At 41.0% G+C, this 15,495-nt stretch overlaps 1 protein-coding gene across 3 annotated transcripts; it reads right to left on the bottom strand.

Moving 5' to 3' along the window:
* Positions 1 to 14: 14 nt before the first annotated feature.
* On the bottom strand, positions 15 to 13,827 carry arhgef5 (Rho guanine nucleotide exchange factor (GEF) 5). Of its 3 annotated transcripts, XM_026370493.1 has the most exons (16): positions 13,734 to 13,827; positions 13,270 to 13,377; positions 9,049 to 12,865; positions 8,267 to 8,312; positions 8,039 to 8,088; positions 6,998 to 7,368; positions 6,023 to 6,183; positions 5,690 to 5,842; positions 5,452 to 5,581; positions 5,254 to 5,328; positions 5,067 to 5,156; positions 4,077 to 4,219; positions 3,759 to 3,902; positions 3,576 to 3,646; positions 842 to 946; positions 15 to 702 (listed from the first exon to the last, which is right to left on the bottom strand). In XM_026370493.1, exons 3-16 carry the CDS (start codon positions 12,851 to 12,853, stop codon positions 560 to 562), a joined length of 5,487 nt encoding a protein of 1,828 aa, XP_026226278.1. In that variant the 5' UTR covers positions 12,854 to 12,865; positions 13,270 to 13,377; positions 13,734 to 13,827; the 3' UTR covers positions 15 to 559. The 3 variants fall into 3 exon arrangements, with proteins under 3 accessions (XP_026226278.1, XP_026226277.1, XP_026226280.1); XM_026370492.1 differs by having other exon boundaries at positions 13,270 to 13,780; XM_026370495.1 differs by having other exon boundaries at positions 9,718 to 12,865; positions 13,270 to 13,779.
* Between the last annotated feature and the right edge of the window lie 1,668 nt (positions 13,828 to 15,495).

Here is a 15,495-nt window from a genome sequence, read left to right as displayed (position 1 = left end):
AAACCAGCAACAGCTCATTCTCAATGCATCACAATGTGCAAATGTGTTTTTATTCCAGTAATCTGAATTGTTTTAAATGTCCTCATTGTGTAACCAGCAAAGCTGGGTACATATTGGAAATTTCTCTGTACATTTTGCATCATTTCTGGTAGTTCTCCTGGTTGCATCGATCCAGTTTTCAATAGAAATGCATCATAAAATCATCTATGAAATAGAGTTCAGTATACACATAAAATACACTTTCCAAAAATAAAATTTCTTGGAAGAAGGTAATTTCCTTTAAGCATAAGACACTGGCAAACTGATGTATTATTGTACACGCAATGTTGTTTGTAATGTAGATAACAGTTTAAGTCACTGTGTCAGTTCTTTGGAGTTCATACATTGCTCTGCAGCATGATACTGTTCCACAGAGTGAAACAGGCAGTCTTAAACGGAGGTGCATATTTGCAGAAATCCCCGTTTGGAACAACAAACGTCCATAGTCCAATTTACAGTAGTTTCAGCAGACACCTGAGAGGGTTATCATTTACGGCGCATCCAGGACACTCTGAGCTGCTCAAACAGCAGCTGTGGCTGTTGTAAGTTTGAGTGCATCTAACAGGTTGCTTTGTCTGACTATAGGGTTGCCTATAGTTTCCAGATTAGACTCTGGAACCCATCCACGATGGCAGTCTGGTAGTCTGGTGCCCTCTACCCAATCTGTAAAAAAGAAAGAATCCAACAAAAATTAAGTGAATGCTTATTCTTTACTAATAAAATATGTTGCATAGTTCTTCAGTGAAACAGAACATGGGTGAATGGTACAAGAAAAATGGAAAAGGTGGTGTGATAAACTTACGATCACTGCTTTTTTGGTGCACCAGAATGATATCAGCTTTATCTAAGGACAGCTCATCAGGCTGCTGGGCAACAAAAGCACGGATACACTGCATCTGTGGGACATCTGTAGGCAAACAGTGGACAGAAGTCAAACACACGTTCCATTAATGTTGACTAAATCTCTTCATGGGAATGTGCTGAACTGCACAAACCACTCACATCATGGGTGTTGTTGTTGCAACATACTCTTTGATCATTCTCCCTAAATTTAGTGACATAATTCCCAGCATAGCTCCAACCAACACCCTCTTAACTAGAGAAAGAGACTGCAGGGCCCTTAAAAACACACTCTGTGGGTGTGCAGGACCCCTAATAATTCTTTTGAACTGAAATATAAAAAAAAAATCAAATTATTTTTATATTATAAATTGTATTATCTTATATATTCCAATTATTATCTGTAATAAAGAACATTCATCTAAGAACTACGCTGCAAATGAGTTCATAGTTCCTTATTAGATAGAAATAATCACAACGATCATGTTCTCATATTATGACTAACATCACATTACACAAATATCAACCATGAAGTGAAAACATGAGTTCACATTCACACTGAGCTTTATCTACACTAACAGAGTTCATTAATTAGTATAAAATAATGTCTATTCTTTTCGGACAAAGTATTTATTTGACAGTGACGTACACAGTAATATCTACTTAAATGAAGCACTTCTGAACAATTTAATAACAACAGTCAAGGTTTATTATACACATGAGACTGAAACTGTCAAACAGAGCGAGGTGTTGTGGTGCTTCAACTCCAGTCTTGACAGCCTGCTATATAATATACAGGCCACTAGATGTCGGTGTATTTGCTAATTTTGAAGCCCCTAAGTCGTGAATCTCTTTTCAGCTCAAATAGAAAGAAATGAAATAACCCAAACCTTCACTATCATAATTTTTAGAAACCTAACATGTATTGTTGGAAGATTCAACAGTGATCTCTCTAGAAAGCAGTAAATTTAAACAAAAGCAGCAAATGTAGGTTTAAGATACTATTAACTCCTATTGTCAATTGTGTCACACCGTCCCTGACAGGTGCAGCCCGGTGTCATTTTGAAGGTGAAGTGTTCCACTGTGATGCATCCACATTTCAGTGAAAAAACTGAGCAAGCATATAAAATCAAGTGGAAATCAGTGCACAAATAAGTGGGAAATAGCATCTGATTTCATAAAAACCTCCACCTTAACCAACACATGGGCCTTTTCACAGGGGATCTTGTGACTTGTCATCGTCAAACAAGAATATGTGTCACTCATAATTATGATGGCTGGGTTTTGTTCACAGTACAAAACCAGTCTTTCCAGTGATCCAGTGAGGACTACACCAAGGCCTGCCAGTTACAGCAACACAGCACGAAAGTTAAAATTAATTGTTAATTGTGAGAAATATCTGTCGCATGTAATTCTCCATTTGCACCACATTAGCGTTGGTCACCGATTGGCTGACAGGTACCTGTTTTTGTCTGCTCATCATATGATATGACGTGTGGGTTTACATCATTAAATTTTCAACTCAATTCAATTTTTTTTTTTTTTTGTGCTAAATCACAACAGACGTCATCTCATTAGTCTGCCATTTTGTGTTAGATAAATAAAATGTAAGTGTTTTAACAGCTCAAAAATGCAGTGGCACTACACTGTTTTTGCCCGATGCCTATACTTCTGTCATGTGATAAAGAAGAAGGGTAACTTGTTTAAACGACTGGTACCCTGGTGTCCTCATGGCAATTATTAGCAAATTATTTGAGAGACTGATTACTAAAAATAATGAAGAGGGCCGCACTGTGTAAGAGAACATCTTCTCCTTTAGTTTATATGACAAACCTAGACAACAGGAATGAAATAGGAAGAGCAGACCCCATCACTATAAAAGGGTTTTTCAGACCTCACCTAGGATGTGCATTGTGGTTGTACAGTGAGAAAAGCACAGCAATACCCTTTTCCATCTAAGATGGTCAGCCTAAAGCCCAAGATCCTGCAAGCTTTCTACAGAGGTACCAATGAAAGCATCCCAACCTCTGCTCTGCCCACTGCTGCAAAGCTCTCCAGAGGGCTGTACGGGCAGCCCAGAGTGGATCAGTGGATTTGAGCTTCCCTACATTCACAATCTCTACCACAAGCAGCGAGTTGAGAAGGCTTGAGAGACCCCAGCCATCCCAAACATGGACCATTTCAGCTAGTTCTGTCTGGCAGGTGGTACCACAGCCTCAGCACTTGGATAAACAAGCCCAGGGACAACTATCTCCACCAGACCATCAGAATGATTAACAAAGAAAAATGACAATTCAGTCTTCCCAGGCACAACACTGATCTAAATACTCCAGAACATAAGACTGTACAGACTTGTCAGAGCACATAGTAATCTTGAAAGGACTGTATACATGTATGTGCACACACATGACACATCAGAACCGTGACTTTACACTGTCACTTTAAAATTTCAATGCTACTTATTTTTAAAAGGTTTGTCCTGAAGAAAATGCTGCACTGAGATAAATAAAAATACATTTACTCTCCCGTATACTAAACTGAGACGTAATAAGCCTTTAGCTTCAGAAATCAGACTTTATAACTCACTGTATAGTAGCTTATAGACATCATCAGAGGAATGAGGGATTGAGGTACTGCAAACACAGTTCATGCCCAACATAGTATGTGTAATATTTAAACCAAGACAAACTGTTTACCTTGAGCTGCAGAAAAATCTACTTCAGGATGTGGCCGGGAAAGAGCTGATATCCAACGTAATTTATCAGTCCTGAAGAAGAAAAAAGCAAAGATGGATGCATCCCCTGCAACATTTTCCCCATTTGTGAGATAACAATCAATACAGTAAACAATAAATTCCCATCACTGTTTCAGTGTCTTACTGTGTGTCACTCCTTAGCAGCAGGGATTTGTGTGCCATGTGTAAGCGGAACAGGTTCTTCTGGAGGGTGTGAAGTTTAACACGACAGTTCTCAACACGCAGCTCTGATACAGGAGAGTGGTCAACTACTGTGAATCTTCCCCCTCTAGAAATAGCACACAGTGAAAACACAAAATAGAAATGAGATGGGGGAAGGAATGACTGCGATAAGATTGAAAGAGTGATAAAAGGCTGTGGAGGAAAACAAGATGCAGAAAATAGTAATGTGGGAGATGCCAGCACATGATTCTAAACTTACATAACATGTTTGTTGACTTACTCTTTTTGTAGTGAAACTAGCAAGAAGTCATTGAACAGGTGCAAATAAGCATTCCTCTCTGTGTCCTTTAGAGAGAAATCCATCAGCTCAGTGACCGGCCCTTCCCGTATCAACCTCCGAGACTGACTCACCAGAGGAAGAGTCTGTCACAGAAACACACACACATGACGATATTGTGAATGGCTGCATGTTATCTCATCATCAGTTCTATTGTACCATGTTATGACAACAAACTCAATGCTGATGAAGATCCTGAAAAACATTTAATCTAATCTAATGAGTAGAGCTTAAGCTTTTAAGCCACATTTTTTTTTGTCAAAATATAATTTCCAGGTTCTTTTGCAAATTCATTAAAAATAAAGCAATAATGAATCTTGTCCTTCACAAAAGTATTCACACTCCCTATTTAGAACTGTGCAGGTAAAACTCCTTCAAGACTGGATGTGAAGCTTCACTGCAGAGAAGACATTAAGACACACTTGCCAAACTCAGGTTGCGGCTTTCGTCTCAATTTAATCTACCATAAAGGCCCGAGTGATGGGAAGGTAGCTGAAATGGTTGTTTTCCCAGCAGGTTCTGCAAATACTGCAGAGGACTTCTGACGTTGTTACAGTGACCGTGGGTTTTTTTGACAATTTGCAGACCAAGACCTTTCTTGTGTGGTTACTCCATTGGGTTGGACAGCCAACTCCAACAATAGGCAATAATTCCAAACTTTTTCTATTTCCTAATTATTGAGGTCACACTAGGAATGTCAGAGCCTTAGAAATAGTTTTATACCCTTGCCCTGATCCGTCTATGACGAGTTAAACAGACTTCATGGCTTGTTTGACTTTTTTTCAGAATGCACCTGATCACTGTCTGTATAGAAAAGTAGGAATACTTTGATACAGTAGAAACGTCAGTAATTAGTTTCTAATAAATTTGCAAAAAAAAATAAAAAATAATAATCAAATAATTTCTGTCTTTTCCAAAGCTACCATTACTTACCTTGCATTCAAAGTCCACCTTAGCATTTAAAGAGACCAGATCCTCAATATTTTTCATCTGAGAAATGCTGTCATTGCTCTCTTGAATCAACTATAAGAGAAACGAGAGGGTTGTTGAATATTTTTCAGGAGTATTAAAACATCCTTGCTCTGCGTGAACGTAGAGTGAAAAGAGTATCTTACTGTACCTTCTCCAGAAGTTTCATAGCTTTGATGGCGTGCGTTGCCTCTAGAGTACCTGGAGTTGTTCTCTTCACAATATTCTGAACAGAAACAGAGTGCATGTAAAGATTAGTTGGGAGAGTACATGACTGAACACGCTGTGAATCATCAATCTTTGCTGTTCAAAAATGAAAGCTTGCACACACACACACACACACACACACCTGGACCAGCAGTTTTATTCTTGTGATCCTCTGGAAGGGAAGCACAAGGAAGGAGCGAAATGGAAGTCTCTCACAAACAGGGTTCCTCTCCAATTTCTCCACAATCCTCTTGAACCCGGGATTCTCATTCCTGAGAAAGAGAGAAATTTAATGGGAAGAAGAAAGAGTTTTATAAGCAATAGTTCAAATGAGTCATCACACAAGGAAAACAAAACAAAATCTTCCTTTGCTGGCTTACATGAGTCTCTGGTAGGTACCATCCTGATAGGACTGGTTGGTGAGGTAGGGCACATAAACCTTTCTGAAGCGGGGACAGTGCTGAACAATAATGTCACACACAGTAAAGTGCATCATGTCTGATTCCACCCGCTCCTCTAGCTTTGACAAAAAACTGGAAGAAAAAAAAGCATAAAAAACAGTTGTGAAACTGCATCTGCACAGCACAAACATGTTTGAATATGTTATTCATGTCATGTCTAATTTAGCCCGGGGAGTATAACTAGATGCAGAAATACAGACCTAGTTCAAATGGATAAAGAACTTGCTTTGGTAAATGTTTAACATGTCTAACCTGTGGCTAATGGCACGAACGTCAGCCAGACGGGAAAACAGCCAGTTTCTGTCTTGACTGGTTAACAGTGCTCCCAGCTGTTTGGACTTGACAAAATGTTCAACAACAATATCCAAACTCCGGCAGTAGGAGGCTTCTGAGGTCACTACTTCAAATTGCACCTGAAATTCAAGCATAACATTGAGAAATGCATGAGAAAAAAGGTAATCATTCAGCAACTAGACACTAAATTATAACTAATAATCCAGGGGTTGTCAGTTATGTAAGAGCTTGGTTTCCATTTGACAAGGATTGCACAAAGAAGGGAAGTGTTTCATGACAGATACAGGTCTATTGTAAATTTTACATACACCTAGAAGTGCTAGTTAAGACATGTTCATGCAATCAAATCCACTTTATATTGGCAAGAAACACTCTCCTGTCGATCTAAAGTGGATTTATGGGAAGGCTATTCTGTGATGTGGCAAGTCCGAATATTTCAAGGAGTGAAGCAATGAGAGGGAAGAGCTGATTCATGTAAGTCACGACATTTCCCAAAAGTCACCATCGAGTTAAACAGCATTGAAGCTGCTTATGTGAAATATCGCCCCAAATAGTTGGTCAACTACACGAGCATGAGGAGGTGACTCACTAAAACTATAACCATAACTTGAAACAAAACAATTCCTTTTATATTCAGGATTGAAGTAAAGCTTCGGGGAAAGGTAGAGATAATTATCAACCAAATCTTTCCAGAAGACTCTTCTTAATGTCACTAAAGTTGTGCAAATAACTTTTTAAAGAATTATGAATGTGTAATGTTGGTTCAAATTTTCATTTGGCATTAAAAGTGGGAAGATTGACCCTTTATTCACAGGAAAGTTACTGGCACAAGCCTTCCCAACTCAAGGAAATCAGAAGTCAGCATTCTAGGAGCTGTGTGAGGAATTTTATGTCGTCAAATGGGAGCTACACATCTGCATGATAGTGTGTTACCTCCTGTAGTCGCCTCTGGTCCTCTGTGAGCTCTTCCAGCTCGGCATTGTTCCTGACCCCAGGCAAGTCCCTCCACAGTGTGGGCGACTGCGTGAAAGAGGTGGATAGACGTGGAGAAGAAGGTCTGCCTTCACTCCTGGGGGGCTCAGGAAGAGGCAAACTTTTTGTACTGGCGGTGGAGCTTGTGTGGAATAAGGAGTGGGGGTGCAGGATATGAGGCAAAGGAGGAAGGGGTCTGCGGGCCGGAGGAGGGGATGGTGCAGAAGACTGGGTACTGTCCTCTGGCAGAGGATGTGCAGCAGACCCCGACTGACTTAGGATCTCCAAGTTCTGTGCTGCCTCGTTGTACTGCTGGTAGAGTTGGGCACGCTCTGGGAAAAATGGAGGAAATAAGGAAGTCAAAGAAAGACACAGGGAAGAGGGAGAAAGAGAAAAAGAAGATTGAAAAAACTGCAAGCAGAGTAAAGATGATTGATAGAGACAAAGTATTGGCCAAGTAGAGTTGTTTGCGTTTGACATTCCTTTTGCACATACTTGCCAGTATGCAAAGTCACTGCAGCTGTTCTTCCCTCCAGTTAGGAGATATGAAAGCTTGTAGAAACCTGTTTTTGACTTGCACAGACACACACATGCACCTCTGCTACATTTCCCACAATATCCATGTGAATCATAAGTCAAGAGAACCGCTGCCATTTTAGGTTTTAAATATAATCTTAAATGGTAAAAGCTTCCTTTCATTTGTATATTTAATTGAAGCCAGCATTCAGAGTGAGAACAAAACAGAAAGTCAGAGTCTGGATTACTGATGATGACTCGTGAGGACTGAGGGGAAATGTTTTATTTGTGTCTTGTGTGTTCTGACCTGATTTAATCTGAAGACATGTTGCTATCCTATACACAGCCTTTTCTAATCTAATCATTGATCTTAAGCATTTGTACAAAACACAAGTTTCACAGATTTAAAAAGACATGATGTTCATATAGTAATTGTCAAAGTTGCATGACCTGAAGTAAAGAAAAAAATTAACCGGAGATACTTACTGAAAAACTTTGAGTTCCTTTTCCGTCGTACAAATGTGTTAAAAGCACTCCTGTAATATAATAATGTCAAGACAGAGAAAAACAACAATTAACTTAAAACGTTGACAAAACATTAAAAATAAAACTCAATGAGAGCTAAACCCTGGCAGTCTTACATATGAGGGCGACTACTTGAAATATTTAAAGCATTAAAGAATTGATTATGTTACATGTGATTGTTTCGCTCACCTGATCTCCGCTCCTCCCCAGCTTTTGCTCCAGTCATCTTCATCATCTGCAATGAAAAAGTATCCATTTGTCTTGGCATTATAAAACAGCATGCCTCCCCATGAGCTATCCTCAAACTAATGTACTACAAACTATATTGACTGTAAGAACATTTAAAGACTACTTGCAGAAAAAAACATCGATAGATAAAAATTAAAAAATAAAAATAACTAGTTAACTTAGTAACCCTGTTATGATAAGCTTTAAAGAATACATTTGTGTGTTTCCAAAACTCATGCTTCTCATGTTATGTCTCAAAGCAAAATCAGCCCAAGCCTTTTAGCCCATGCTTCAGGTTTTCCCTTGATTTCTCCACCTTCCCTTATCTCCACCCCCTAGTTGTTACTAGAAAACTGTGACGCAGTTTCCAGCTTAAAGGTAATATATTGCGTTCAAAGCAAGAAACGTCTGATATCTACAATCAGATGTCTGTTATTGGGTTCTGCGGTTGACGCAACAACAAAATGATGCAAGAAAACTCTCAGGCAGCAAAAGGCAGGATATGACTGGTAGACTACAGGAAGAAGACGAAGAAAAACATGTTTCTTTTTGGATAACCCACTCCGGAAAATGTGTCTAAAATTAAAATCATCTGCAATGTCGGCCCAACAGAAATGATTTATGATAAATGATGATGATGTAAAAGTAAAGTCAGAGTAGAAGTGAAGTGACTGAGTGGCTTTGTGATAAAGTCTGATTCAAGCAAATTAGCAGTGTTTCCATCTTCCATCTTCTTTCTTTACCTGTTGTGGAGAATATTCTGGTTCTGCGATCCCGTCCAACACCTTCCTCTTCTTCAGGCTCACCATCTCCTCTTTCAGTGGTTTTACGGATTCCCCTTCTTCGTATTCGAACCTCGGGACCAAAATCTTGGAAACTGTTGGCACTTCTCAGAGTCCCTACTTTTTTTTTTCTCTCTGCCATCACCTCTTCCTCTCTGTTATCCAGCTCTGTTATTTCTCCTGCTTCCACCTTTCCCATCTCCACAGTGGGACCACATCCCTCAGGCTCCTCTCCCTGCACTTCCTTCTCATTTTCACCCATCTCCTGGCTCTTACCCTCTTTGGAAGAGATGATCACCTCAGTAGTAGAGTCATAATTAAGGATGGGACAGCTGTTAGGCTTGTACAGTGTGTTGCTAATAGATAAATACATGTCTGTTTCCTTCTTTCCTGTTTCTTCGTTGTCTGTTTCTGATAACAGAACCCCATCTCCTGCCTCATGAGTCATTTTCATTTCTAATTCTACCTTTTCTAACTGAAGATGACCGGAGGGCTCAGCGTCTTTGTCCATAGTGCGATCCTTCTTCCCTTCTGTGTCTAACAGTGTGTCAGCATGAGTGTGTGTAGGTGTGTCGTCATACATTGCTGTGAACTGTTCAGTATGTGTGTCACTCTGACTCGGCCCCATACCTCTCAAATCCTCCAAGGGATCGTCCTCCCCCAGCTCTGGCTCTGAGTGCTGGTCAATCGATGACAACGTAATAAAGGGAATCTCTTTAGCCCCTTGTGTAACTTCCTCCTCACATGTGTCGCTCCTAATCACTGCCTTAGTCTGCTCAATATCTTCATCGATAGTCTCTTCCTCTGAATGTCCCAGGATGTTGCGGACCACATTTTTGGCCCATTTAAGGTGGGGAGCTTGGGAATGCCTTTTAGATTCCTCGAACATGGTCCATCCACTTCTCAGTGGCACGTGAACGGCCTCATTCTTCTCTGGATGTATATTATCCAGTATTTGCTCTAAATTCACCTCAGAACAAACGTGAGCATATGGATTACTGGGCACTGGAGAGAGTTGGTCCCTCTGTTCTTCTTCTCCTTCTTCATTTTTCCCCCTCCACTGCACAAGGAGTCTTTCAGTTTGTGAGTCTCTTTTAATTAGTCTCTTTTCAGGACATGAGTGCTCCACTTTGCTCCTCATTTCCTTGACGGTCTCTGTATCTTGAAGCATTGAAGAGGTTGTGTACCTGATATCAGTATCAGTTGTTTCTCCAGTCGCTGACCTCTCCTCCTTTGATGTGTTATTCTCACCCTGGTCTTCTTTGTTCTGGTTGCTGCTGATGAGATATTCATTATTTCTACTCAGCGATATATGTAGGTCATCCTGAAGTTGCTGTGTGGCGTCATCACCCCAGCAATTATGCTTTTCTAACTCTGGGTTGTCTCTTCCCACGTGCCCCATCTGATCGACTTGTGACGGTGACAGACATCCCGGTTGTGACCGAGGGAGTGTTTGCCCAATCACATAGAAGAGGTATTGCGGCTGCTTTTCCGTTCTCTCTTCCTCATCATCAACTTTCTCCTCTTGCCCCATTGTCCATTCCTCTTCCCTCTGCCTATCTCTGTTACCCTCCTTGAAGCCAACAGGTGAGGTGCTGTCATATGTAACCCCACATTCCCAGGACTCCTCACAGTCCTGAAAATCCTCATCCTCTCGTTCTTCCTCGTCATCTCCCCAGCTGGACACAGTTACAAAGTCTTCTCCTGACAGTGTTCGGTCGCTCTTTCGCTTCCACCCGGTCTCACTTCCTTTTTCAGTACTCCCACCCTCTTCTGTGTCACTGTCCTTTATATTATCTGCCACGTTCTCTCCTTCGACTTCCTTTCGCCAGCTCCCTTCTATTCCTTCATTGCCGTCAGACAGATGCTCCTTCCTTCCATTATTTGTCTCTCTCAAAACCTCATGCAACTCCTCCTCGTCTACACTTACACCCTCTGTCTCCCTCTCTATATCTGCCCTGTACTCATTTCTCCCTCCATGTATTCCTCTATAACTATGCTGGTTTAAGAGCTCATCTGGATCCTGTTTTACTTGCCACCCCTCTCCTATCCACTTTGCATGTGACTCTACACTCTTCTCTTTTCTCCTCCTTTCTTTCTCCCTTTTGTGCCTCTCTCTGTCTACAAATTCTTCTTTACTATTCTTATTTCTCTGTGGTTCTAACCACATCCTTCTCTGTGCTGGCATGCTGCCTGTTAATTCTCCTGTATCGCTGTCCTGTCTCTCGCTTCTTTTTTGTTTCATTTGATTTCCATCTGTGACTCTCTCTGGATCTCTCTGTTCTTCTACGTCATTTTCAGACGTGCTCTTTCTCCCTGATTCTTCATAACTGTTTCTACCTGGTCTGTATCTCATCTCACTATCCATGTCGCTGCTCCATTCCCCGCTGCTCACAGCTTGTCGTGGCAGGAGCCTAGGAGCCGTCTTGTTCAGACTTTGGCTACTTCTCCCTGTTGTATCATTCCAGCTAGGATCAGCCTCTCTTTCCTTTCTGTCCCTGTATTTTTTCTGTTTGTTCTCTCTGGATCTGTCATCGACTCTCCTGTCATTTGACCATGCTCTGTCATCCTTCAAGTCCCCCCTCTTTTCCCTCCATTTCTCCCCTTCTGCTTCTCTTTTGTCAACATCTCGATATCTCTCCCCATCTTTCTCCACTCCCCTCTTCCTGAATATATCCGCTTCTCTTTCTCTGTCCCTGTCTCTGTCTCTATATCTCTGTCCATTGTCTTCCCGGTATCTATGTCTATCTCGATCTCCCCCCCTCACCTTTTTGCCCTCATCGTCACCTTCACTTTTACTGTGTTCCTTCTCACGGTCCCTCACTCTCTCCCTCCTCAGCTCTCTTTCATCACTGTCTCCTTCACTCCTTGCGTCCCTCCTTCCCCCTGACTTCTGTGCCTTCTCCCTCTCCCACCTATCTGTGTCGATCTCTCGATCTCTTTGTCTGTCTGACGTAGTCCAGCCCTGCTTCTCTCCCGTGTTAGGCCTGGGGTTTTCTCTGATTCTAGCTGCATATCTTTCTCTCCTTTCCCTTAAATCACCCACGTCTCTTCTTCTGTCTTGAACCTGAGCATCAGGCTCCTGATATCTTTCCCTCTCTCTCAATTTCTCATCTTCTACAGGCCTCCTTCCGATTTTTTTTGCTTCTTGCCTTGTCCTGCTGTAGATGTCATCTCTTTCCTTCTCTCTGTACCTGTCTCGCTGCCATTCTCGTTCTCTTTCTCTCTCCCAGTCATCGATCTCTGTTTGTCTCTGCCAATCTCTCTTTCTCCTTTCCCCTCTATCTTCATCAGTTGTTACAGTGGCAGACATCTTTCTTCTCCCATGATCGGCATAACCTTTTGCTATTCTGGGAAATGTATCGCCTTTCTTGATCCCCTTTTCTAGAGAAATGTGCTTTTCTACATTCAACAGTGCCCTCACATTTCTGCTTCTGTCATCTTCTTGTCTCCTTTCTCTCTCAATCCACTCTCTTTCTCCTTCCTTCCACTTGGGTGCAGTAGCTCTGTCTCTTTCATAGTATCTCTCCCATGAGTCCATTTCATTGTATCTTCCCTTTTCTCTTATTTTCTCCATGTGTCTTTGCCTCCTCCGGTATTCCTCTTGGTTGTTGCTTCTCTCTTGTGCCAATTGGGTAGTCATTGCTGGTCTGGGACTTGGATCCCGAGAGATCTTTCCACCTGGCTGAAGTTTGCTGTCAGACATGTTTATGTTAGATAGTGTCAAAGAGGGTGCAGTTAGGCCTTTTGATCCCCATAGTACCATAATTTGGAGAACCTAGAAGACAGTAGCACTCATCAGTACAGAAGTGAAACATTAGGTGTTAGGTGGCCATTTTTGGTTAGGCTGTGTCTCAATCTATTATTCTGTTATTTTATCAAATACACATTTGCACTTCTATGTATGTATGTATGCGCTGTTTTAAACTTCAGTCTAGTTCTATAACTGCGCACTAGAAAAGGAAGAAGCAGGTCAGAGAAAAGTTGACACAGTTCTAGTAAAAATACAGCACAGACCTGCACAGCACAGCATACCAAAGGACATTTGTCATAAAGCACAGGGATGTGACACATTGGCATGGCATTTAACATGTAAACCACATCAAATCTAAATATGTGTTCAAACTAGAAACAATCTACAACTAATTCAAAATCCACACAAAACATTTTAAAGGAACTCACCTGAATGTGGTATCCTGGGAAGATCCAGTCTCTCCGCACCAGCCCAGCTCAGCTCAAACGCATGGGATTGCACAACATGCAGGAATTCATTCCATGCATTCCCATTGTCTAGATGACAAAACAAATGTCCTCCTTTTTATAAATCTGAACTGCCCCTTTTCTTTTTCTCTCAATATTTGAACTCGATTGAAAAAATAAATGTTTATGCCTGAAATCCCCTTGCTTTTCCTTCTTGCTGCCTCTCTCTCAGTCCCTCCCCACTTTCCCTCCTTCCTCAAATTCCCAAACAAGTCTCAACAGATTGACACTTATCTTTCCCCTCCTTCTTCTCTCTGTCTTGTCCTCTCAGCCGTTGTTGTTAAACACAGAGATCTTCCATAAATCAAACTCCAGTACATCCACTAGTCCTTTTCCCACCCGTCTACCTCTGACATGATCGCTGGCAAAGAAAGTACACAACTCACAACTTTTTCCTGCACCATTCTTCTCACACGAAACACAGGAAGTGCACCTCCTTGGTGTGTTTTGTCTTGGAGCAGTGACTGGTTGATATGCAGTAAACGGGTGTGTCTGCACAATACACAGCCAGGTAAGTTCGGGACGACAACGGAGAGATGGGGGAAGGGAGAGAAAAAGAGAGAGAAGTGAGTGTGTGTACACATGGTAGAGGGGAGCTCACTGGCAGTGGTCTATAAAAACTTCCCTACATTCTCTTGAGGGGATAAAGAGGGAAACATAAGCAGTTTCTCATGATAAAACAACTGATTACACAAGCACAGAGTGGAAACAAAGAGAGGGGGGTGACAGTGATGTGATTGGGTGCCAGTCTAAAGATTTCGAGAACCACTCTGCTCACTCTGCTGTTTCACTAGCATTTGTGAATAAAGACAATAAGACCTAAATGTGAATACTTTCACACTTCTTGTCCTGTTTCGTTCAGAACAATTAGCACTACCTCGGTTTCACTTTGCCTCCACTAATGTAATCACATATGATTACAAACTATCTCATAACTATGTCTCCATGCAATAAAACTGAATGCAAGACTTCCTGGCAATATTAAACTGGGAGGTGTTTCCTGAGCTTTAGCAGAAGATTAGAAATTAGGTCTATCAAATAAACTCATGATTCAATGTGACTACCCCTAGTTTAAAGCAATTGTTCAAGGCAAATGTTTATTTCAGGAAATATGGCTTGGCTACCAGTTTGTTGTTTATGATGCACTCAGCAAGAGACTGAATAAGCATATTTGAAAATGTCTTTTTTTTTTTCTTTTATGTGGACATAAAGGAGCTGAAGACATAATGTTGTAACTGAAATCAATTCAACTAAATCTTCTTTCCTTAAATTAAGACATTTAAGTTAAGAACTGGGGCCTAGTCTAGTCTAGTCTATTTAGTCTAGTCTCTTCAAAAGAATGGAAAATAGGATCACCCATCATTTGTCTAATGTCTTTTTGTGTCTTCAGGAAATACTGCAACACTTCTGATAAATCTGCAAGACTATTAAATATACTGACATCCGACATGACTTTCACTTCCCTTTACTTTACATTTGCATTCACTAAGCAAAGTACAGCAGGAGGAGTTCAGTGGCTGTAATCAGTGAATTGATTTATGGAGGAGCCTTTGCCACCCTGCCTCTCCCTGTGGCCTAACAACAAGCTAACAATAATGTCAAGTTAGGTTGGGCTGAAATGTGGGACATCTGATAACTGAAGTGCAAACAAAGCTTCCTGGGCATTTTTATCTTGCTGTTTCCACATGAACAGATTTGTTGTATCAAAGATATATTACCAAGTACTACTTGGTTTTCCAGTAGTGAGTAAATCATTATAAACTGCTGTATTAGAAGTATGCAGATTTGCTTATAAAGGAAGAATGAGGATATCTTAGCTTGTATTCAAATTTATTCACAGTGATTGACTACTGTGTAGAAAACAGCCTTTGTGCGTAGCTGTGTTGCTGCAGACACTCTGAGAAATACGGATGCAAGTGAAATTGCACATAAACACTTAGACTTATGTTTGCAGCAAACAAACCTGAGGCAAACAGGAGGCAGGAGCACTTTGACAGTATTACGTTGCAGATCTTATTCCATAAGCTGCTGGTGCAACATCATGGTGCCTTCAGAGGGTTCGTTTTACTGCTACTTTCAAACATTAGTCTTTTAAGAGGACAACATATTGTGACAAAATAACATTTAACATTATTTCCAGCATGTTTC

Source organism: Anabas testudineus, chromosome 16, assembly GCF_900324465.2.
Source record: "Anabas testudineus chromosome 16, fAnaTes1.2, whole genome shotgun sequence".
Classification (NCBI taxonomy): Eukaryota; Metazoa; Chordata; class Actinopteri; order Anabantiformes; family Anabantidae; genus Anabas; species Anabas testudineus.
This window is presented reverse-complemented; position numbering and strand designations above follow the sequence as displayed.